Below are 26,885 nucleotides of genomic sequence, written 5' to 3'. Positions count from 1 at the left end.
CGATAGCTCTTAAGGTCCTCAGTCAAATATCCTTTATTTGTTCCATACAGAGTGGCTACCACCAGTTTGGCACTGACATAAAGGCTATCGAGAACAGAACTTAAGTTACTTTCTATCTCGGTCGTGCCCGCATATTACTTAGTGCAAGCGAGATGTGTAGAAATGAAATTTCGTAGACGTTAGCGTATAATAATATGTCAGTTTTGACACTATCAGTGACTCATGGTACGGGTACTAAACACCACAACTTTGCTTAAATATCAGTAAATATACATACATCCATACTAATATTATAAAAGGAAGTCTGTCTGTCTGTCTGTTACCTCTTCACGCTTAAATCGCTGAATCGATTTAGATGAAAATTGGCATAGAGATTGTTGAGTCCCGACGGACATAGGATAGTTTTTATCTCAGAAATTATCCCTTAAAGGGGTTAAATTTTGTACGGGGACTTAACAACAACTGCATAACAAACTTTGTCGATAGGAACTGTCCCGCCCACGCGGTGCAGCACCGGCGCTGGTGCACGATTTAGTTGAAATTTGGTACTAAGTACCTATAGAGATAGTTTGCGTTGTGGGGAAGGAGACAGGGTAGGTTTTATTCAACAAATCACCCTTTAAGGGGGTGAAAGGGGGGTCGAAGTTTGTATGGGGAATCAACAAAACGCAGATTGGATAAAATAATTGCTACCTAAATTACTAACTCCACGCAGACGAAGTCGCTGGCAATAGCTAGTATAATATAGGTATGATAAATCAGTCATATGATCAATCAATATAGGTATGTAAATATAAGTAAATGTCCAGAAACTGTTCCAGTTTACATAGCCCAATAATCCACAATGTTCTTATCCGAACACGGACGGACGGACTGCAAAATGCACACTATCAGACTTTTGTCACAGAATATATAAATAATAGAACTAAGTACAGAAGACTCACTCTCTAACAAAACGCGTCTGTTACGTTACGATCAGCACAGATACATGGCCGCTAGGTGGCGACAGCGCCACGCGCGGCTTATGGCTTTCCCCAAAATTGGGGCCGAACGAATGTACTTCTAGCTACCTGTAGCAAAGCGACGAAATCGCGGAGTGAGACACGCCTGCTTTGGTTTACAAACCAAGAGGATAGTGGATCACAAAGCTCTTTGAGCACAATATTGCTCAATAACTTTGACCCGGTATTGTTCCGTAAATGAGGTTCGGTTTTGCAAGTTGGATAAAAATATGGGCATTCACATTGTCAATATAGGCTTAATATTTATTTATTCATGAGATAAATCCAAATGCATAGGTACTGATCTAAAAGTATCGTTAAGCCAGATTGGTTTGTCTCAACACTCATCCATTCAACTACTCCATTTAAATAATTAAATATACAGTGCAATACACAACGAATTCGTAAACATCATAATGATTGCAATAAAACCAGGAGAGCATCACCGATAAGGATTGCGCAGAAGGCTGGGGCATTGACCCGCTGGATGGCAATGCTGATCCGCTGAGAAAAATATTGCCCAGCCCTCTGGTCACCAGAAGCCTTTAGGCGCTTTGATAGCACCTCATATAGAGGCGACGAGTAGGTACATGTAATGAAATATGTTCATGTAAAAAATGAAAAAATGATGAAAGATGATGAATGATGATGTAATTAAATGTGTTGTATATTTGTTTATGTTACTGTACAATTATTGTAAACTACGAGTATGTGAGGTGTGAAATAAAGAGTATTGTATTGTATTGTATTGTATTATTTATGTAGTTAGCGGTATTAATAATATTCGGTCAAGAGATTCCATTCTTGCTGTGCTATTTCATACAGTCAAAGAATTTAATTTCTGACCTATAGGGATGATGACACATGTTGAATTTTATAACCAAATCTAGTAAAAATAAATTAATTAAAAATTAAAAAACACGACTGCAATTTAAAAGCGAACTGAAAAGCTAAAAATAATTTTTAGTTATGTTAGGTACTCAACTTAATGAATGTAAAATATAATATATAGGTAAGTGTTCTGTCAGGGTCGTAAACAGCAAACGGAAAAGTTAAGGCTCATCTAGGATCGTGACTGTACCTGTATATTTTATTTCGATTGCAGTCGGGGACCTTGATATATTGAATTTTTCCCATTCACAGGTCCCCGACTGCATCGAAATAAAATATACAGGTACAGTCACGATCCTAAATGAGCCTAAACTTTTCCGTTTGCTGTTTACGACCCTGACAGAACACTTACCTATATATTATATTTTACATTCATTAAGTTGAGTACCTAACATAACTAAAAATTATTTTTAGCTTTTCAGTTCGCTTTTAAATTGCAGTCGTGTTTTTTAATTTTTAATTAATTTATTTTATTTTATACATTTTAGTAACCATACAAACCAACCACATTTTTTATATGATTTAAGGCACTTAAGTTACTTCAAGGAGCTTTCATCATGTTGATATTTTGATATGTTAGCATAAAACGTGCTTAAAAACCTAAATAGGTCGGACCCAAAAACCAGACGTATTGAAAAGTGCTATGGCTTAATATCTCTGCAACTACATAATTATAAATTGGCTTTCGGCCTTCGCAATTAAGATACTTAGGGAAGCTGCAGAAAGCATGCACCTTTCTTACGTTCCGGGCCTTCGGCCCTACGCGAAGCTCGGCCTCCGGCCTTTGTAATTAAGAATCTTGAGGAAGCTACAGAAAACGTGCACCTTTAATACGCTCTGGGCCGTCTGCCCTACGCGAAGGTCGGCCTTCGGCCTTCGCAATTAAGAAACTTGGAAAAGCTGCAGAAAGCGTGCACCTTTCTTATGCTCCGGGCCTTCGGCCCTACGCGAAGCTCGGCCTTCGGCCTTCGCAATTAAGATACTTCGAGCTGCAGAAAGCGTGCACCTTTCTTACGCTCCGGGCCTTCGGCCCTACGCGAAGCTCGGCCTTCGGCCTTCGCAATTAAGATTCTTGGGGAAGCTACAGAAAGCGTGCACCTTTCTTACGCTCTGGGCCATCGGCCCTACGCGAAGGTCGGCCTACGGCCTTCGCAATTAAGAAACTTGGAAAAGCTGCAGAAAGCGTGCACCTTTCTTACGCTCCGGGTCTTCGGCCCTACGCGAAGCTCAGCCTTCGGCCTTCGCAATTAAGATACTTCGAGCTGCAGAAAGCGTGCACCTTTCTTACGCTCCGGGCCTTCGGCCCTATGCGAAGCTCGGCATTCGGCCTTCGCAATTAAGATTCTTGGGGAAGCTGCAAAAAACGTGCACCTTTCTTACGCTCCGGGCCTTCGGCCCTACGCGAACCTTCGGCCTTCGCAATTAAGATACTTGGGGAAGCTGCAGAAAGCATGCACCTCTCTTACGCTCCGAGCCTTCGGCCCTACGCGAAGCTCGGCCTTCGGTATTTACAATTAAGAAACTTGGGGAAACTGCAAAAAGCGTGCACCTTTCTTACGCTTCGGGCCTTCGGCCCTACGCGGAGCTCGGCCTTCGGCCTTCGCAATTAAGATACTTGGGGAATTTACAGGAAGCACGCACCTGCTTTACGCTTCGGAGCGTCGACCCTATGCGGAGTTCGGCCTTCGGCTTTCGTTATTAGAATACTCGTGGAAGTTGCAGGAAGAGCCCATCTATCTTAAGCTCCCAGTCTTTGCTTCTCGTAAAATATTGTTTGACAACAGTAGCACGTGTACTCCGGGATTTGCAAAATTTGTCGTGCAAAATTAAAATCATCATCAAAGACCTGCCTTCTACAGTCATGATAATAGTGTCTTCTATTCAAAGTCTCAAGTTAAATCTTATAATAAACAGCACAATATGTTTATTCAGAGTACCTGAGCATTTCTCAAATAATTTGTACATTTCGATCACATCTTAGATTCCTATAAAAATTGGTATACTGGTAAAGTACATGAAGCTGAACAATTTCCACCATATTTCCCAAAATGTCCAAGAAAGTTTGTATGAAACATTCCTTTTTTGTTACCAAATGTGTAAGGAAATCTGGTAACAAAAAAGGATGTTTCATACAAACTTTCTTGGACATTTTGGGAAATATGGTGGAAATTGTTCAGCTTCATGTACTTTACCAGCATACCAATTTTATAGAAATCTAAGATGTGATCGAAATGTACAACTTTTTTGAGAAATGCTTACCTAGTCAATCGTTCAAACCGTTCCTTTCGTATTTGACACTTTCGCAATTGAAAATAACGTAAGCGCCACGTATGACGTTGTCGTATATAGCTGCAAAGAGAAATGTCATTAGCGCGATGTAGAACATTTCGTATTTTCTCTCCAACGATACAATTAAACATATAACTTATATATATTCGTATGATCGCCTTAAAAAATCCTTTCTTTTAATACCCCATTCAATAGATTTAGACAATTCATTTATCTTTGCGTTATACTTATATTTTGTAAAATCTTGTCCTACCAAATGAATAGTTTAAACCATATTTTGTGTACAGTTTTAGAATCGTCTTTCAAAATCCTTTATTTTAATACCCAACTCGATAGGTTTATAAGTTTTATTTTTGTTTCGGTTGCACAATTTGCAGTGCCTAATCCGCCATATTGGTTTTGTGATGACGTCACATAGCCTATGTTACTCGGGATGACGTAAGGATTCCAATGATATCTCAAACACCTAAATCGGTTCAGGCACTTAGCTGTTACGGTGTAACAAAGAAACTTACATACCCACATACAAACATGAACCCTGAAAACAATACACTCTTTTTTTGGGGCAGTCGTGTAAAAATAGATATCAAACGAGCAATTCATCGCAATAATGTGGATATTAAAATAAAATATCGAAATGTTACAAAAATACAGGACATGAAAGTTTCAAAATTTAAGTTTTTTTTTTTAACTTCCAAAAACGATAAAAGTAAGGGTGCCATTCGATTATTTACATTTCATCCAAAAAATATTGTATGGCAACTAAACTAACTAAACTAACGCAATATTTCACCGACAAAAACGCAATTTTCTTGTTTTGTCCATACTACAAGATGGGCTCTTAGAGACCTTGACGTCACGTTCCCTTGTCGTTTTGTTTAGGGCGTTTCGCGAGTGAAGTGCGACTGTTGGCCTTTGACTACAATTTCTGACTTGTGTGTTACTTTAATGCAATGGGTCCCACATAGACATTTGATCCTAAAAACAAACCCGATCGATTGATACCATAAATGAAAATTAGTCATGTAGCCTATTGTCACAGTGACAAAAGTATGTTTCTCACTGTGAAAAGGTACGAAATGGCACAGAAATCAAATTCCTTGAATGTACCTTGTCACGGTGACAATAAATTGAGATTCCGATCGGCTTTCATATTAGCTGTCACCGTAAGAAGGTACGAAATGGCACTGAAATCAAAATTCCTTGACTGTACGGTATTTTAGTTACGACAATATGTGACTCAGTAGTATATTGTGTCTGTTATCTAATTATGTGACACGTTCTGTTTTTTCCTGAGCAATTCCTCTGGATGATCGACTTTTAAGTTAGGTAAATTAACGTGACGTGAATTTTACTGTACGGGATGAAGACATGAAACACAGGTAATAAATAGATCGAGGTGTGCCAGATTTGTCTTTGACGTGTGTCATTTTCTATGTATTTGTGTTGTCATTGTAGATTGGATTTTGTATGTATTGAGCATAGAGAAAAAAATACATAGATTGCTCACTCCATACATCAGTTTTGGTACCCAAAAGACTATTATTTTCAGTGTCGACATCTAGCATCAATTAGCGGAAATATCAGTACTGCTACTTGACAATAGGTAGATGTAGCTAGATGTCGACACTGAAAATAATAGTCTTTTGGGTACCAAAACTGATGTATGGAGTGAGCACTCTTGTCTTACTTATATTTTTCTATAGTAATAGTGAGTGAGAAGTGTGACTGTGTGCACGTTTCCCCCGCAAAAATAGCAGAACAATTTGTGTTGATATCGCTTAGGAGGGAGGAACCCTTCCGACGTGTCGGAACTCGGAAACCGGTGTTGCTACAAGATTACACCTGTCATAATGCGTGTCAAATCAAGCTGTCGTTATCGCAGGAATGCGAGGAACGTCTAGCGCATCACGTCTCAAACACGTCCCTACGCTATTTTATTATACAACTTATTTTAATTGCAGACTATTCATAACTTGGAGGATACAACTAAACGGAGTAGCCATAAACAGGCTTTCCCCTCTGTCGAAAATAGGCGGCCAACGGTCATACACAATGTATGGACTGACGTTTATCTGACATGGCTATTTTTACGTTACGCATATATTTGACGTTCCCCTCCCCCGCAAAAATCGGCAGACTGTTTTGTACAGAAAATTACAGACATGGCGTCTCCGTTTGATTATATCCTCCAAGATTCATAAGCTAATTAGGAGGGGCTACCGCGAAAACCGAAGTTTGTAAATTGCGGGGATCGTTCTTTTACTCCAATGAAGGCGTAATTAGAGTGACAGAGAAAAATGCCCGCAATTTGCGAACTTCGATTTTTGCGGTTATAGCCCTGCATGACATTTACAATGACAAAGTGTGGCGATGTCCTCATTAATGTAATTTTTCAATGAAAATATGACGTTTATAATGATACTCCCTCACTTTGGCATGTTCAATTAGTGCAGCTTAGTCGCTAAGTAGGGGAGATCGGGTATGGTTGTATCAGGGGTAGGTTGTCACAGCATGACAGCAGCCATAATAAATGAACTAAAGGGGCCACTGATTATCAGTCCGTGGACGACATCAGCCCGTCAGTTAGAACAAAAAGTTGACAGTTCCGAACAACTGACAGGCCGATACCAGGCCCCTTAATAAGTTCATCTACCGGTGTCTAAAGATCGTGATAGGCCTCCTTACGTAATGAATGAGTCAAAAAGTTGACACACTTCGACCAAAACTCCTTATCGTTGAAGTTAATATGTTAGCACCAATGGTTTGCACGCTTCGTTCTGCAAAGTATTATTACATTTGGCTATACAGTCAATGGGAAATACTTCCTTTGACAAAGCGCATTTTTTTAATGTTTTGAACAAACAACGATTGCAGGCAACTGTAGGTATCTATATTTATTACCAAACAATACATTGTTTACCGGTAATGATCGGGGAAACTCAATAGTAAAGTAATTAATTACTTACACATTATTATGCATTGTTATATTTTAATTTTGATTAAAAACATAGTAATTTATCAAAGCAGCCCAAGCGTTTCCTTGGTTATTTGTAGGGATCGTTTTTTTTTATTTTTTTTTGACGGAGCGGAAGTGCGAAAGATGCACGATGTGTGGGACTCGCCACTCATTTTTCCATTTTTATCAACGTAGTACTATTTAATATACAAAAAAAAAATGTTTTTAGGCATAAAAATTGTACACCCCCGTTTTAGCCCGTAACGTAAAATACCGATAGCACTTGCGCTTGGGGCATTTTCGCGCAATCAATTATTATTCCCACAATAATCCGACTTTCTTATAAATTTAGGAGTTACCTGATGAAGCATCAGTTATAGACGAGATTCTGTGAACGAACTATTAAAATCCTTTCAAGTGTACAATAATTTAAGAAGCTGATATTAAGCAATGTAAGTATGTAATATGATATTACTAATATCACTTCATTTTTACAAGATTGTATTATAACCTTGTATTAATTGAGTACTCCACACGATGTTATAATATAATTTTTTCTACTCCCGTACTTTTATTTGTCATTTAAAGGGTCGTGCACACACCTTTAAAACCCTACCTTATAGTTGTCAAGACAAGTCTTTAGTCTATGCCCCATAAAAGAATTTGTGCATACACGCAGTATCTTTTTCGCGATTTTACGATACTTCGTGTAATGACCACTTAAAAATATTGAATGAAATACAGTGTTGCCAACCTAATTTTAAATGTCATCTCTGACAAATAAGTGAACCATAGACATGTTTTTTTTTTATTTTATTCATTTATTCATTCTTTTCCCTCCCGTACCCTCCATTTTTGCTACTTCTTGAATTAAAAATATTTGTTAAATGTACAATTTTATTTCAAAGTAAGTGCTTGGTCGTAGAAAAAGTATTGTATGCAACGTTGTTTAACTGAGTCAAAAAATACTCGTGGCGTCTTTATTAACAATTTTCGGCTTCGCCTCAAATTGTTACTCACGCCACTCGCCTTTTTTAACCTCTCTTAAACAACGGTTGCATAAAATACTATTAAGTAATACCACCGGACGAAGCCTGCGTTGTGGGCCACCGGACGAAGCCTGCGTTGTGGGCCACCGGACGAAGCCTGCGTTGTGGATTTCTTACATATATAACTAGAGTTTTTTCTTGAATAAATTACTTTAATTATTAACTTATTAAATCGACGGAGAAAGTCCGCCGCTTAATTGATATGTTGTAACATGACATCACTATTCTATTAAATAATTGTGTTATATAATTCGGTACCTTCGTGTTTCGTATCTTCGTCTGTGCTACCTATTTTCGCCTAGTTTGGCAAAAGTTGCCGTTAGCAAACTGTTTCTAAAAAACTTGTTGCCAAAGGGCACCTTTTATGCGGAAAAAAGTATTAGAAATATTTTGCGTTTTCTCACAATTTGCGATAATTACTGTGCACCACCAACCCACTGTCAACCAGCTTACCCTGCTCTTGGTACAGTCGCGATCAGAACTATCAGAGCGGTCCAGGTGCTCACAAATATCTGAACACGCCTCTATTGTCAAGGCGTTAGAGTGCGTCAGATTTTGTGATATCTGATGGCGACTCTACATATCGCTCTCATTTATGTTTTGGGCGTTGTAATCCCTGCCCTAGTAAAGTCTATTTTTTTATTCGGTAGACTGAAATGACAGTTAATAGTATGGAATGACATTTCATGTTCATACTATTAACTGTCATTTCAGTCTACCGAATAAAAAAATAGACTTTAGCACGGTCGCATTTTTATCGTTTGTCACCATGCTTGTCACGTTCTAACAAGTATGTAAGTGCGAAAGTGACGGGCATAGTGATAGTCGATAAAAATGGAACCGCGCTGAGCCCGCGGGGAGGCTTGCAGTGCTACTATCCGCCGTAGAACCTCTACGCGGCGCCTACGCAAGGTCCGTGAACAGCCGTACCACGAGTTGACACTTGATGTTTACGGGTGTGTAATGCTTAATATAATTATAAAAAAACTATCATACATTTGTTATAACGCCATTTGATATATTATTATATGTTATAATGTAATTTTTAGTATAGGTGAGGGTGGGGAGGGTCGATCCCTAGGGGACACTTGGTAAACTTCATTTTTAATCAAACCAAACGAGATACAATTTTTTGCGCTGGTAACACTCATTCATTCGTTCCTAACTTCACGTTCTGTCATGGCACTGTATCGGAAAAGTCAGTGGTTCAAAATGGCGGACGGTGAAAGATTTTCTGCGTACTATATTAAATTTTCGGTAAGCTTTAACTGGATTTATTTTATAATATGAGATGGAAATGATGTTAGTGAGTGTGCTTATTTTATTTGTTGTTTATTGAAGTGATGATTAACTTGGATTACATTGATATACGCGAACACATGTTTCGAGTACGGCACGTTTTATAATCTTACTATGTATGGGGAGACTTTGTCTTTTTCTTCAGGGGAGATATGATTCCGGGATCATGTCACCCCCAAAGCGATCAAGTATACATTGTAATAAATTTACTTACAAAATGATTCATAGAGCTATCATAAATATTTTCTTTTCTTTAGTAAATCATGCCGCGAAAGTACGACCAGAGAAACACTGATTTAAACTTTCAAGGTTTTTGACTCATTATTGTTTATTATAACGGAATTTAATGGCGAATAATTCAGTTTTTAATTATACAACCGACTTCGAAAACGGAATTATCCCCGTGGCCTTTGAAAAGACTGACTAAAGTTGACATCAACATTTTACGAACTACCCGTACTTGGTCTTTTTTATCAAGTTAAACGTTTTACACACAGGGGATGTTACTCGGTCGACAAAAAACACTTATAACGATATTTGGTTTTCAACCGACGATATTTGTTTTTATGGATGAAATGCTATTTCAATGGCTTTCCGACCTTATGTACTATATAACCGACGGTCCATAGAAAGGATTTTAGGATTATGCAGCTCAAACACCGTCCTCGAAACGTGAGCAGTAAATTTCTAAACTTATTTATTATAGTAAACAATAACGACCAGTGATGGGTAAAAAAATTAAAATTGCTGTAGGTATCTGACGCTAAAAATACCTTCATAAGAACTTTAAAAAAATTAGCTTGTTACAAGAAATTTTATGTTAATAACTTAGATTTTTGTTTTTTCTTTTTTGTACAAAAATTGATTCCCTATTTTATGTTGTTTTATGGATAATACGATTACATTGTTTTTTAAAAGTATAAGATTATGAATTAATATGTGTTTGATATCTTCATATATTAATTTTCTGTAGATAAAGTGAATAAATTAATGTAGATACTACCCTCTAAATATGACATTGCCACTTAAAATCTTTTTACCAAGTGTCCCCAAATCTGGAAGACTTGATCCCTTCGGCTTAGACATCTGATTACCGGAAATACAACTTCAAAGCATGGAAGATGCAATATATATATGTTTGCTGTGTATTTTACAAATTATAGATGCATTGCTAATAGCGATCCGAGTTATATAATCAATGAGAATCTGGTATGGGGAGACATGGTAAAAATATGTTTACCATGTGTCCCAAGAACCAGGGTCACTTGATCCCCCTAGGATCAAGGCTCCCGACCAGGGGTAAACAAGTCTCCCTTACATAGGGGACACATGGTAAAAGTCAACAGTATGGGTTTTCATTAAATAATGATCTAATTTATTGCACAAATCTGTTCTAATTCAAACTATTAATGAAGAGATAAATTCTGAGTCGTATGGTCTATAAAGTTTTTCAATACTACAAATAGTTAAGAAAATGTATGCTAAAAACAAAAGGGGTGATCAACCCTCCCCAGTTTCCCCTACGTTTCCTTTGTTATATTGTGATTTCATCTAAACTGTCATTGATATAATGCCTATTGTAATATAATTATTAATTAGTATAAATACATGTTTTATAATGACATTTGTTATAATATATTTTTGTATAACGTAATACTTCAAACAATTTGCTCAAATATAAATACATATATTTTATAACATTTTTTGTCATATTTAATTTAATGATAACGTAAAGTTTTACAAACTTTTTAAGTTTTTATTCTAGGGAGGTCGCAGTTCTAACCTAACCTAACCAATTTTTTCACGGTTTTCAATTCTGCGAGGGCCGCAGTTCAAACTTAACCTAAACCATTTTTTGCTAGGTATTTTATTCTATGGAGGGTCAAAGTTCTAACCTAACCTAACCCTCCTTTTGCTAGTTAGTTATTCGTTTGTGCGGAGTCGCAGTTCTAACGTAACCTAACCCATTTATGTCATGCAACTATTATGCCACACCAATAATTATGTGATATCACTTGTTATAACAAATAATATGCTTTAGAGTATGTAATAATTATGGCAATGTATATTAGACGAAGTGTAAATATACCTTATGGCCATTATACCAATAATAACATTATGTGTAACGTTAATTAGGTATTGCGGTAGTATGCCATTTATTACGTTATTCAAAATAACGATATATCAAACTATAATATATGAAAAGTAATTATAAAAAATGTGATGCACCCGATGTTTACTTCAGCGACTGCGTAAAATCGATTGCAGTGCATCTCGCTCGTTCTGGTATTGGTGCGATAGAGGGAATGTGAGATGGCCCAATAGGTTCTCATACGTAGGCCCCAAATAGTTTTAAAACCATTGACCCATCATGAGGAAGCAATAGATTTAAAATAGTTAGACGGACAAAAACGACAGGCTAAAATAAACAATGATAAGTTAAAGCGAAACCATAAGCAAAAAGGTTGTAATTTATGGTTATTCGATGTATAGTTTCGAGGAAATTACAAAAACTACGCAAAACAACGTCTATTCTAGCTTTCACTGGGAGAGATAGAGGGCCGTCACTGTACACAACGGTAAACTAATCTAGAATCTCAACATATGACCCTAAGGTCTACAATACGATACGCAAAAGTATCTACTTTGGTCTATTCGAATGTTTCAGTGAACATGTGCAAAGCAATTCCTGCGCGCGCGTCGCCTGCGGCCGGGCACTTGACATTCTTGTACGAGCGAGGCAGAGCACCACCAGCCCGTTGGCGCCATAAGTTGGAGGGAGAGAGAAGAACGCGTCCCGTACGAGCAAATGCAGTGACGTCACGACAAACGGGGATGTGCAGACACTTCTAGCGAGAATGTATTTTATTCACTGTTAATAAAGTCGACCCTAGTTTAAGTAGAGATAAGTTGGTATTTTGTAAGGGTTTCGCTGGGGATGAGATAAGGGACACTGGGATTCGAGACGCTAGAGAGGACGGCGGTGACCATTAAATTAACTCTTGCTACGAAATATCGCCAAGTGTTATCTAACCTTGTATTGTATAAAATCAAATCTAGAATCAGTAGTTCCAGTCGGGCGATATAACCCAGTTAAGTACCTAGCATTAGGCCAAGTGTTAATAATGTTACCTATAGTCTGTCAAACTATACTACGAGTATTTAAAGGTGACATTCTATAATAAATAAATAAATAAATAAATAAATAAATAAATAAATATTGGGGGACATCTTACACAGATCAACCTAGCCCCAAACTAAGCAAAGCTTGTACTATGGGTGCTAGGCGACGATATACATACTTATATAGATAAATACATACTTATATAGATAAATACATACTTATATACATAGAAAACATCCATGACTCCGGAACAAATATTAGTGTTCATCACACAAATAAATGCCCTTACCGGGATTCGAACCCAGGACCATCGGCTTAGCAGGCAGGGTCACTACCCACTAGGCCAGACCGGTCGGTCGTAATTATATATAACGAGTTCGACTCTCATTAGTGTTAACTAATAAATATGGTTAAATACATTTATAGAATCAGGGATTCAAGTTCCCACAGATGATTGGATGTACTTAAATGAATTGTCGATGGAAATTCTGATATTGTATTTTGTAGTTGAATATTACCGACTAATCATGTTAATTAAACCTTCATTCGCAATTATGCTGTGTATACTGTCTTGGAAATTACGAGTAGATTGTTAGTTGTTAGTGTTAGACAAACTGAAACGTGTAAGCACTGATATATCTAGACATTATAATTTAAAGTATTAAGGGTCGAGCCAAAGGTTTTCCTGGGTTTTTCCTGGTTCGACGAGTAGGAGATTACCAAGATGTTTCCCAGGGGGGTATGTGCGTTGGTTATTGTTATTGTATAAAGACTTCATCAAATTCTGGTAATGGTTCGAGCAATAAAAGGCATAGGTTGCACTCCATATTTGTATTACCACAGTGCAAAGATTACTTATTGAGTTTATATCCAAGCACGAATAATTGACTTCTAGGAAACTAATGCCTTGTGGAATTTTTCATAGGAACGCACAATACCCAATAAATTTGCGACAATAAATTCAATTCATGCGCATTTTCTCTACAGACACCCCAAAGTAGCTCAGACCCCTTTCATAGGACAGTAATTACATGTAAGTTCTCTCCTTATGATCCAACGATTTAGACTGGTATATTTAATCAACCCCCAATACCATCACAAATGCGATCTGTCAAACGAGAATCCTTCAAGTAATTTTATGAAATTATCTCCGTCGGCCTGGTTCGAACTTTAAGTCCTTTAAGATACGTCGAAAATTTGCTAAAGATAAGACATGGATTGAATGTGTCAGTGTTAAAAGTGACGTTTCTTCAATCAAAAACGTCACTGTTGACACTGACATATCGAATGTCAGCTCCCGACATGCATGTCATCACACGTCATTTAATTTACGTCTACAGCAATACAGTTTTCCTTGTTGTAATATTTTAATACGGTATAGTCTGCTTACGTTGCAATGCTATAAGGAAGGATTCCGTAAGGATTTTCATGGTGAAGTCATTTAATGTGTTAGTTACAAACAGGAACACAACTGTCCATCGGTGGACCTTATGCCTTTTGTAATAAGGTTTACGAACTGTCCGTTAACAGAGTGGAGGTGTGGGCAATGGTATGCTAGACTCAGACTTTGAGATACAGTGAGGTCACAAGACAATCTAGACATTAGTACTGACGTCGCGCGTCGTCGTCAAGTGACCTACAAGATCACATTGATGCTGACTGTACAAAGAAGCGTGTAAAAATATCTTTTTCACCTCAGCAGCTCGAACAAGGGTACTTTGCTACTTAAAAACAGTGAGCAAAATCGCATTTTGCTCACTGAGTGAGACATAATGAGCAAAATGCGATTTTGCTCACTCAGTGAGCAAAATTGATTTTGCTCACTGTTTTTAAGTAGCAAAGTACCCTTGTTCGAGATGCTGAGGTGAAAATTTAATTGTTGGCATATCTTAAGAAAACATGAGTGAATAGAGGTAAGTGATGAAGAAGGAATACATTTTTCGGGTTCTCTAATATGTTCTCACTGCTGAGGTGAAAAGTTTTGTGAACTACACGAGATCAAAGTTATTTACATCTCGTGCGCTTTTGAGTCCCTTACTACGCTCAAGATTCTAAATTAGATTCACTCGCTACGCTCGTGAATCTATTATAGAATCTTTCGCTTGCACGGGACTCAAAATAAGCACTCGAAGAAATATCAAACTTTGATCTCTTGTTGTACAAATAACTATTACGTCACCCTAGGCCGGTAAGTGGGATTTTCTCCCCGCTACGCGAGGTGAAAATCTCACTTCCTGCATGGCCAAGGCAAGACGTAAAACTTTAGACAAATAAAACCACGGGCAGTTATTCGTAAAGCCTCAGATCGCACAAACACCTTTTTTTTTTGATGGAGTGGGAATGCATTTACGCACGGTGTGTGGGACTCGCCGCTCCTTATCCCTCTCTTGGCGAGAGGGGGGGGGGGGGGAGAATTGGCCCTACCCACTAAACCCACTCCGGCGTTTCATCCTCTTTGCCGTTCGTGAGGGCGCACTGGGATCGATATCATTCCACCACGGCGCCCTCCGGTAGCCCCGGCTTATCGCCAGGGCACCCTCACAATGGGGGGGGGGGGATCAGAAACGCTTGATCCCTTATCCCCACCCCTACGAGCTATCTGGAGCAATCACGAATTCACCTCCCTAGGTATGTAATGTACTAAAATAAAACTTGTAATAATTCAAAACGTGTCATATAAGTCATTTTAATCTTTGAACTAACATACAAAGAGTATTTCATACTATACCTACCTTTTGAATGTTTCTTACATTTTAATTAAAAATATTTTGACATAAAAATAAAAAATTAAATACTACCGATGATAATGTGATTGAATTCCTCAATGCATAAAACCAAATCATAATCACGTAAAGTTATATTAAAATATTTTTGTTATATAATTATAAAACCCGTGAAGGTATGCGACGGCAAATATTATGTGTATGTGTGTGTAAATATTATGTGATTTTTTCGACATGTTACCGATTTTATAGCGAATTTTGCTCTCTTGCACGCCAGATTTGTCGGCCAGGCCAAGCGGCTGCATAGCCGCGATCCTGCGACCTAATTGTCAGTGTTATAAGGGGCCCCGTGAAAGCCGAAAACTAAAAGCATCCTATCAAATCGCGCTTTCGAGTGAAGCCAAAGAGCGAGCACTATAAGAGAGTCGTGATTAAATAGACTAGATATTCGTTTTCAAGCCACTCTTTTGCAGTAAGGTCTTATGCGAGGCCTTCTCCCTCACGTCAAAGTCGATCTTATGACGGACGGATCGGACGCTCCGGACGTCCAGCCTTAGGGCGATTGTGCACTACAATGAATTTTACTGTCCGGCAGTCCGAGTTTTTACGGTCCGATATGGCACGCCATTAAATGTATATAGTAGCTTGTGCACTAGACGTAATTTTACCGTCCGACATTTTACTTTTCCCCATTCCGGACTGTTTTTTTCCGGTCCGAGATGACAGCTATGAAAAACGTGTTTATATGCTTGTGCACTGCATCTGGAATTAGTATTATTCATGACTTGGCCGCTGGTTACCTCTCTTTTAGTAAAAAGACGGACAAGTGCACAAGCCAGTCATCCGTTTTTTTCATGCCACAGCGCCGCACCTGCGAGTAAAAAGACGGACAAGTGCACAAGCCAATCATCCGTTTTTTTCATGCCATGCCATATGAAAACTCGGACTGCCGGGCAGTAAAATTCATTGTAGTGCACAATCGCCCTTATGCGTTTTCAAATTTATTTTAAAGGTTAAGCCAACTTTGAAAAACGTGACATTCGGATGGCGACGTACTCGTACTGCAGCAGCATTACTGTTGCAAAGTTACTGCTGCAGCACTGTCAATTTCCATGATAAAATGATGTGACGGATTGAAAATGAACTTCACTCAATTTACCAAGAAAATTCAATATAATCTTGATGACCCTAGGAAAAGGGGGCACCATGGTCTAGAAATGCTTAGGGCACCAAAATATCTTAATCCGGCACTGCTTACAGCGAACGACGTACACAGCTATGTTACGTATCCTAGACGTCACAAGATTACCAGACTTCTTCCTTCTTATTGACCTAAGTCATAGTCTAGTCATAGTCTAAAATACAAATGTAGTATTCAAACGGATGAGTATACATATATGTAGTGAGAACTCGAGATACCTTAGCCCGTACCACGACTCACTGACAGTGTCAAAAGTGTAAAAGCTGACATATACGCTATCGAGAACGTATTATACATTTCGCTCGCACTAATATATATGCCCGTACGAGCGTGATGCATAGAGAGTAAATTACGTTCTCGATGGCGTTTATGTCAGTGCCAAACTGGTGGTAGCCACACTTGTCATACTATGACACAGTGAAACGAATACAAGTTTTGCACATTATATCTAAACCCCTAGCTCTGGTGTCGCGGGTGTAATGTACTTCCTGAACCTATTTCCATATTGCCTTCAGTCTAAATCGGTTTAACGGGTTAAGTGCGAAGAAGCAACATACATACAAACAAAAGACAGTCATTTTGAAGCCAATAAATTGACCAATTTACAAATCAAGCAGTGATAAATAACATACCTATGAACGTTTCTTTAAATTTCCAAGTATTATTCAAATATATATCCATTTGCGTAGTCATTTTGTAAAACATTCATAAAGGTTGACGTCACAAAATAAACATATTTCAGTACAGTCAGCAGCAGAAGTTGCTAAGCGGGCGAGGTGTTCAAAATTACCTTGACACGCTCTTAATCTCTTAACAATAAAGTCGCGTCAAGATCATTTTGAACACCTGGCCGGCTTAGCAACTTCTGCTGCTGACTGTACAGGTATACGTCAAAGATATGTTAACATATTTAGCCTCGCATATTACAAAGAAGAAAGGTGCAAAAGTGTAAGTATATCTTTGACGTCGACTGTACCATAAACAATACTGCAAGTTGTTGTTGAATAAATGACATGATAAATGATATATTATGATTCATAATCAAACATAGCAAAATGAATAATTAAAATAACTATGGGCCTTCTTTGCCGCAGGTGCCTCATGTAAAATCTTATTAATAGCATTTGTTTTATTAGTTTTTCAATAGACCTGCAAAAATACATCTAACCCGTCCTATGACGTCTTCGTTCCATAGAAGTACGGTACAGTACCCGTTAGTAACGCTTTGATTAACCATGTGCCTAGGTACCTACACAACCATTGTTCAGACATATTTTTTGGCAAGCTTGTAACAGTACTGAGAATCTGCTTTATTAAATGAGATAGGTAAATTGCTTATTTTGCATACTATACAGTGCGTAAATCCAATACGGGCGAAAATTTAAACGGTGGTTAGCACAGGACCTAAGAAGTATATTGAGATAGATATTGTAAATTCTATATCTGGTTTAATTTATTGCCCGTATTGGACTTACACACTGTATAAAAATGCCTTACAAAGAGTATAGAATAAAACGGTTTTTGCGCAATAGGACATACATATTTGATTCGTCACCTTCAGTAACAAAAAAAAAGTATATCAAAACCATTTAATATTTTTGCGGTTAATCGAATCATAATTTACGATACAAGAATAATCATACACAAAAGGGTTTATTTTTAAAGAAACAAAGTAACCATTACATCTTTCTTGGTGATTAATGTTAGAATATGTAAGTCATAGCAATCGGTAAAATAACCTGCAATGTGCGTATTTGTGCGGTGTCCGGTATATTCAATTATTCATGGGTTAATTATTTGTTTCTTTCTTTTAAATATAAATGTAAAAGTGACAGATAAGGACAAACTATTTTTTTACTAAAGGCACGTTTATGAATAACAGCAGTAGGTAGTCTAAAAAAACCGTCTGGTTGTCTAAGTGCGAGTCAGACGTCAGACACGCCCACCGAGGGTTCCGTGCAAATTTAATATTTTTTATTTGATTTATACAAATTAGTTTTGAAATTTTTTCTTGTACTAGTAGTGTATGACGATATTGCCTACTAGTTTGCCAAATTTCATAGTTCTAGGTCAACGGGAAGTAAATACCCTATAAATTTGGATTCCCTTGAGAGTGACGAAATATACGTTTTTTTATCGGCATAAACGGCTGTATCTTTTTTTTACGTTAACTTAGAAGTTTGATTTTTTCACAGCGTTAATGGACCATAGACCTAAGCATACGGTCTTAATTTCAACTCGATACCTCCACGCGTTTCCGAGATAAAGGGTCTTAACAGACAGACGGACGGACGGACAACAAAGTGATCCTATAAGGGTTCCGTTATTTCCTTTTGAGGTACGGAACCCTAAAACACATTGATTTTACAATGTCCATGTACTGGGTAAAGACGATTTGGTTAAATGATTCATAGTACACAGTTAACCACTCAATTAATTAGCTTTTATTACAGGTAATTACCTCATTGGCTTATTTGAAGGAAAACGTTTAATATTAACTGGATATTTATCAATTTGTGAATAAAACATAAACCAACGTACAAATATAACTTATATTTCTTTGTTTTATTAAATTATTCCATACCATTAATAAGTATAAGATATTTATGGTTTTAATAAATAAAATAGAGGATATTCTTAACAAATAAAAAGAAAGATATTTAGAGGCTGGCACTATTTTATCGCATATCAAATAATAAGTATGCGCGTAATATTTATAATATCAGAGAACTGCGCGTTACACTTTACACTAAGGTAGTACAGCAGAAAAGCATCTAAAGCTAGACGCGTGTAACAGCAACTTTTGGTCAGTTGAGATTATTTCATTACTCTATAGGGCAGCGGTCTCAAAAAAGACCTATAACATCAACTTTTTGTGTTTTTTCTTGTAAGTACACAATTTTTAGGAGTATAAGGATAGCGATGACTCATGAATTGAGGATTTTTTTCAGTCTTGCCCGTTAAAGGTTATATTAGTGTTATAAATGGACAGATAAAGCGTAAACAGGTTAAATAAGTAATTTACTTGATAATCTTCTTGAGACACTAACCGGTCAAACACAAAACGTGTTCACGTCATTCACAGACATACCCAAAAGTTAAGGGCTATAAAGAATTTTACTATTTAACCCTTATTCACATGAAAAAGTACTCCTTTTATTTGGACAAGTATGATAAAATAATTACCTACATGCCCACAAGCTATTAACTATTGTCCACGGGAGAGAAAACTGTACAGTTCTGACGAACACACAAGTTGGTGTAATGTTTCAAGCTTTTATGTTGATAAAAGCTTAGAAAACAATTGCTAATCAAGAGAACAACTCGGTACAGATGGTTTTTTCTAACGTTTTTTAGTACCTACTAAGTAAATAGATATTGAATTGACATGACGTGAACACATTGCAATTATAAACAATTTAGCATATTGTGTAGACAATAGCATTATTAATTATATTCGTAATAAAAATCAAATGAAACGTCACATTATCTATTTCGCATGATGCCGTGCGTTGACAGTTATGGGACTTTCAGACTTGACTTGAAGAACGGTAGTGTGACGTGGTTCCAAATGATGTTCATTACAATGGCTTATGTAAAACACTTACGTATACTGTATAGTTGTTCACTCAGTATAAAACCCAATACGCTTAGTTAAACAGTGCAATTACACACAAGTCATACAACGAATTGTACGTACTTACACTAAATTAAATATTAAAACAATTATGACTACTTATCTTAACATCTAGGATTCCAAAACTTGTATGAGATTTTCAAAGATAAAAAAAAACATTTAAGAGACACGCATCACAACAAATCATAAATCTTAATATTAAATATTATAAAATATTAAATTAAAAATTAATAAATTAAATTAATTTAAATTCTTTATAGCAATGTCCTACCGATTCCTCAATTAAGATATGTTTATATTAGAAAACTATCATCATAATTTTTTTATAGCTGCTTTTTCGATGTATATTTTATTTAATAATAAATGGTTCCATAGTGCTACGAAATTGTACCAGAATTCCTAATAGTTTCGTTGCTAGTTGGTTTCTAGTTAGGTGTACGTACATTTGTGTTAAAGCTGTGTTCGTTGTTCCAGATATGCTGAATTCTGTGATACTAGTAATAGTGCAATAGACTGTTACCATGACAGCAAAGGATATGAAAGAAAAGGTAAGTCAGTGCCAAAACTCTAAATACATTATTATAAAACAAAGTCCCTTACCGCGTCTGTCTGTATGCTCGCCATAAACTCAAAAACTACTAAACGGATTTTCATGCGGCTTTCACCTATCAATAGAGTGATTCTTGAGGAAGATTTCGGTGTATAATTTGTTAAGATTTTGTGAAGATTGTTTGAACTACCCGTGCGAAACCGGAAGCCGGGTCGCTAGTTAAAAATAAAATGAACAGCGGGCGCAGCATGGTTCCGTCTTTATCACTTGTCACTATGCCTGTCACTTTCGCACTTACATACTTGTTAGAACGAGACAGGCATGGTGACAAGCGATAAAAATGAGACCGCGCTACCGCAGCAGGAAGCCTCAAAACTGTTTCACAAGTCAAGAAAACATTTACAGTGATCTGACATGCTATGACATAAAAAAATACATAACAACATTTTTAAATACAAATGTAAGTTATAGTATCAAAAGTGGCGGATGAGACTATGCGTCAAAAGTATCATTTTGTAATGACCTAACTAAAAAAAATATTAAAAACCAAATTGATAACCTCCTCCTTTTGAGATTTGGAAGTCGGTTAAAAAATAGATAATTATCTATCTCTATTATCTCTATAAGGCAGATTTGAGCGACTTTTGGAGCGTTGTGACATCCGCTACTATTGATTCTGATCGCACCTGGGTATACTTTACATTACATTATCATAATATTTAAATAAATTAATATACTGACAACGTCTTGACGGCGAAATTTGAAGGAATTTCGAGCGCTCGAATTCGTCACTCGAAAATCTGTGGAAAACGGCGATATATTATCAACGAGCAATAAAAATTAAAAATACATTTAAATTAACTATAAACTAAATTAAAACTAAACTTAGCAAGGCAATTTATCTATTGATAATGACCATACGTGTTCGAAAGTAGAATTTAAATGCCTAGTAGTGGAGATATATTGAATGGCCACACGATATTTTTCTATTATTATTTTATTTATTTTATATTATGCTAGCAACCCGCCCCGGCTTCGCACGGGTTAACAAATTATACATAAACCTACCTCTTGAATCACATTATCAATTAAAAAAATATTATTTCTTATACATATAAATACAAGACAGACTAGGACAAACGATTATTAGCTAATTGAGGTTTGTTATTAGCTAATAAGGGGGGTAGTGTGTAGAGGGACCCCCAGCATCAAAATGAAATTTATTGTTTGTCAAAGGACTGTCTCATTTCAAACATAGAAATAATCATATTATCTTTGTCTTACACTAGTACTAGCACCCAAAAGAAAAGGACGAGTATAGTTTTTTTGGTTCTTATTTACTGACAAATTGGTTTGACCAACTGTAAATGAAATACTTGTTATATTTGTTAACTTCAACATAACTGCAGCAGTTTCCAACATCATTATACTGATGACCATTATTATAATATACTTAAATATTTAAAATATTACCTTTTCAACATTCACAATAAGATAATTTTGTGGAACGATTTATGTTTTTTAACATCCGCCTAGTGGTAAATACTGTTGCCAGGCGTGTATTCGCTACGTGCACGACTGGTGCTGCCCTCATTTTGTCGGACTTTCTACGTTAAATCTTATGGAGTAAAATTAGTTCAAGCGGCTGCCGCTAGTACTAATATCGGACATTCCATAAGGTTACCTGTGTTGTGACGATCAGCGCCACTTCCCCCTCCACCGACTTCGCCCATTGCCAATATACATTTTGAAAAGGCCCCATAATATTTCGAAAATCAATATGCGTACTATGTCAAAATTTGTCTTATTCGTAAATATTAATAAAATTCATAATAGTATTTTCACCACACCAACTGGTAACGGCTCTCTTGATTGTTCAAAAAGTGATAGCAAAGTTGCATTTTATTCACATGTGGGGCAAAGTAAACAAATGCAATTTTTGAGTTGTTTTCTTATGTTTGCTGGTAGAAGTATGTATGGTAAGCATTAGAATAAGTTATATGTAAATAATTAAATTTGATAATGTTTTTTTAACTTAGCACCTACCCATAATTCATCATTAAAACAAATAATATGTATAAAATCATTCTCACGTTTTGTTTCCTATACATAAAATAAGAAAAAACATTTTATAGCATAAAGTTGCCTTTGATAACCTTTTATACCCATTTTGCTGTCACGTTTCTATGTTACGTAAAATATTAATTTACAACAATGTTTACACATACGCAAGGCACAACGGTTGTTGGAAACAATGCTGAAACAGTGCCAAAAACGCAATTGACGACAGATATGCAATCAGAAAAGGTAATCAGTAGCAATGTGACAAGTACGACAATTTCCGAGAAAATACGAAGGAAAACAATTATGCACTACTTACATCTGTATGTAAGTTTTCTCATTGTGTATGGACAAAAACAATTTATTTACATAAAACATATATACAGTGGTACTACTAAACTTAAATAACTAGCTTAAAGCTAAAATAGGCCCTTGAGGCATTGTACCAAGGATGCTGGCGGCATTTGCTCGCTGTATCGCAATGCTGATACGTTGTGCGAGGAAGCCGCCAGCTCTTTGGTCACCAGTTACGTCAACCAGACGCTTTGTGATTTCTGCAAACAACTTGTGCGCGCTGGGACCCCATGGACCTAAAGTTTAAACTCCAACTATTAAAAACTGAAATAGATGTCATATATTCAAGAAAAAGTGACGAAGCCCTCCAGTGGTGAGCCTAGAAAGCCGAGTGGCCGAGTGGTCTTAGAAAGATGGTATATAGTCGAGAAATTGGGCCGGTTTCCGCCGTGGTGGGGTGGCCTAGGGGTTCTAGGCGTTAGCCCGGAGCTAAGGCGCCGGTTCGAATCCGGCCTTCACCACTGGAGGGCTTCGTCACATTTTTCTTTAATATATGATATCTATCTCAGTTTATAATTTATATACAGGGTGGCCCATTTAGATCGGTCAGTATGGGAAAGTCTGAAACTATAAGACATACGAAGATCTGTTCTTAGGAACCATGTCATCGATTTTAATAACAAGAAAAATTGCATTCATACATTAAAAAAAAACCTGTATTCAAAATAATAAAAAGGCGGTGGTCATTTCGAACACTTACTAAAATAAATTTAAGAATATGAAAACAATGCATTTTATTATTTTTAGACATCATGTTTCATAGTAAAATTTACTGCTTAAGACCTACACAATCGATATCAAAATAGAAATAGTTTTAGTTTTATTTTTCAAAACGTCCGGGTTCGATTCCCGAGCTGAGTACAGGTTTTTTTTTTAATGTATGAATGCAGTTTTTCTTGTTATTATAATCGATGACATGGTTCCTAAGAACAGATCTTCGTATGTCTTATAGTTTCAGACTTTTCCATACTGACCGATTTAAATGAGCCACTCTGTATAGTGCTACTTAAAAAACACAAATCAAAATATTTAATAAAATAGTTTGATTTGTTTCCAAAGTTGTGTCCAACTATTAAATTTAAATGTTGTCTGCAGGTAGAAGAGCCCTCAGAAGGCTTCAACCTGGACGGTATCCTGTGCGAGTTGGGCAGCTTCGGCAAGTACCAGCTGCTGTTACTGCTACTCCTCTCCTTCCGAGACTCTTTCTTGGCCATGTGCAACTTCAACTACGTCTTCACGGCCGCCGAGGTGCCTTACAGGTATATCAATATCATCAATACATTATTATAAAACAAACTGCCGCGTCTGTCTGTCTGTATGTTCGCGATAAACTCAAAAACTACTGTACGGATTTTCACACAGTTTTCACCTACAAATAGAGTGATTCTTGAGGAAGGTTTTGGTGTATAACTTGTAAAGGTTTTGTGTAAATTCGTTGAACTACCCGTGCGAAGCCGGGGCGGGTCGCTAGTTACTTATAAATAGGTACTTCATTTCTTACCCTCTTCTTTTCGAGAGGTAGAACTCGGCGGACTTTCTCTGATCAGATCGGGGAAATCCTGAAGAAAGGCCTGGTCAAGAGCACCTTGAACCGGCGAGCGTGTATGAGGAATGTTATGAAAGTAACGGAAGCGAAAGAGGTATGTCAGGATCGTAGCAAGTGGAAATCCGTGGTCTCTGCCTACCCCTCAGGGAAATAGGCGTGAATATAAGTATGTATGTATGTATGTTCTTTTCTTAAGCCATAGAGTGCTCACTCCATATATCAGTTTTGTTACCAAAATGACTATTATTTTCGTAGTCAGCATCTAGAGCGTCAAGTAGCGGAATTATCAGTACGACGACTGCCTTAGCAGTGTCAAACTGACATTCGCTAACATATACATATGCGAGTACGAGCGAGATGCATATAAAGTAAGTTACGCACACGCTAGCGAATTATGTCAGTGTCAAACTGGTGGTAACCTTATAGGTATTGAATTGTGTGTGTGTGAAAGTGTCAACGGATATATATTCGTGTTGTACACATTGTAGCTTGTTATGATTCTCATGCCAACTTCCGAGTTTGTATTTTTGTTTTGTTATTTGTTACTATAATATGCATAATTTAATAAAATTATAATTATACCTATGACTGTTAGATGATACAATTAAGATTGAATCACGTTATCAACACAATAATTACATATTGCTAGACAAAGTTACATAGAAATGACTGATTGTAAAAGTTGTGTAGTCTAAAAAGTCTCATATCGAGTTGGCAGATGAAAAAGATGGCGCTAATGGCGCTATACAAATGTTAGAGCCAGAGTCCGGCCCAAACTTTATATATCTTCGCGATTTGTTATGTACGTTTTTTTTATTTTATTCTATGTAACTGAATAAATAACAGTACAGGTATTAATAAATGCATAAGTGAATATGTCCAATTAAAAGAAGAGTTTACAATCAACAAACATTTCAAAATACACCATTTCATACTGTTGTTATTGTCACACGGTTGCTGCTAAATCTTTAAAAGGTTTAATGCACCCATATTTTAATACCAGACTTAACAATACCCACATTTAAAAATAAATTAAAGCATCGCTGTCAAATAAATCTAAATTTAAACGAGTGCATCGCATTGTTTTGTTGTATGTCGCAGTTTAATTGCTTATTATGTAACGGTGGACGCGTGTATAATTGGCACGTGTTGGGGTCAAGGTTATTTTCATCTTCATTGAACAGTAGGTATTTTCGTTTCCATTGATGCATTAGAATGCACCGTTACTTAGGGAAGTTTAGTGATTTTGACCGCCATTACTTGTGAGCATAGAAATATTACACTAGCGACCCGCCCCGTATTTTAACAAAATATACATAAACCTTCCGCTTGAATTACTCTATCTGTTAAAAAAACTGCATCAAAATCCGTTGCGTAGTTTTAAAGATCTAAGCACACATAGGGACAGACAGACAGCGGGAAGTGACTTTTTTATACTATGTAGTGATAGTGAAGAGTACGATATTGTATGACAATGCGTGCATGAGATTATTTGCCACAAACGGTCCAAGCCGTCCAAGATGGTCGTGCTAACTAATATAACTAGGTAAATCTAAATCTGCCCTGACACAAATAGAAATCTAAAAGCGGGGAAAAGAAAATAGCGCATCAAGATCAAGATTTATGTCGTTGTATATCTCCAGCAGTTTGTTTTCTGCTTTCTTAAACAAATAATTATAAAGTTTAATTACGGTACATGCCATAATAATTATTACGACGTGTCCATTATTGTGACTGACAAGACTAGTGATAATTTATCTGAGAACGTGACAATGTGAACAATATATTCTTTTGATCATTGAATGAGTTTATAAAACAGTCGTATTAATTTAATAAATGAGCGACTATCATCCATAAATATTAATATAAAAATAACAAATTATGGATCTAGTATACTATAGTCTGTCAAGCTGGATATGTTAGTAGCAATGTAAAGCAAACTAAGGTATAGTATCCCTAGGAAACGAGCAAAAAGCAGCAATGTACATCGAACAACGATGAAATGTAAACAAAACAGTTCCACAGATAAAATATAAATGACGCGCGATTCAATTTCTAACGTAGTGTTGCTAACCCGCCATTTTTCAAATTCTCTCAAAGTATTTTTCTACTGACAAGATTTGTTTGACCAAGTATAAAAGGATTTTTCTACCAGTGAACAAAGTGTTCATACAATATATGTACAAGCTTTATAATAGGTA

At 36.7% G+C, this 26,885-nt stretch overlaps 1 protein-coding gene across 1 annotated transcript in view; it reads left to right on the top strand.

The window, feature by feature from the left end:
* LOC134651347 (organic cation transporter protein-like) overlaps positions 1-26,885 on the top strand; it is a 41,767-nt gene that overhangs the window by 9,198 nt on the left and 5,684 nt on the right. The window contains exons 2-3 of the mRNA XM_063506423.1: positions 20,648-20,721; positions 24,234-24,397. Coding sequence (XP_063362493.1) covers positions 20,695-20,721; positions 24,234-24,397 — 191 coding nt within the window. The 5' untranslated portion in view covers positions 20,648-20,694. The remainder of the gene's footprint in view (positions 1-20,647; positions 20,722-24,233; positions 24,398-26,885) is intronic.

The sequence above is a fragment of the Cydia amplana genome, chromosome 10 (genome assembly GCF_948474715.1).
Source record: "Cydia amplana chromosome 10, ilCydAmpl1.1, whole genome shotgun sequence".
Taxonomy (NCBI): Eukaryota; Metazoa; Arthropoda; class Insecta; order Lepidoptera; family Tortricidae; genus Cydia; species Cydia amplana.
The sequence above is the reverse complement of the archived record's forward strand: the minus strand, read 5'-3'. Positions and strand labels throughout refer to the sequence as shown.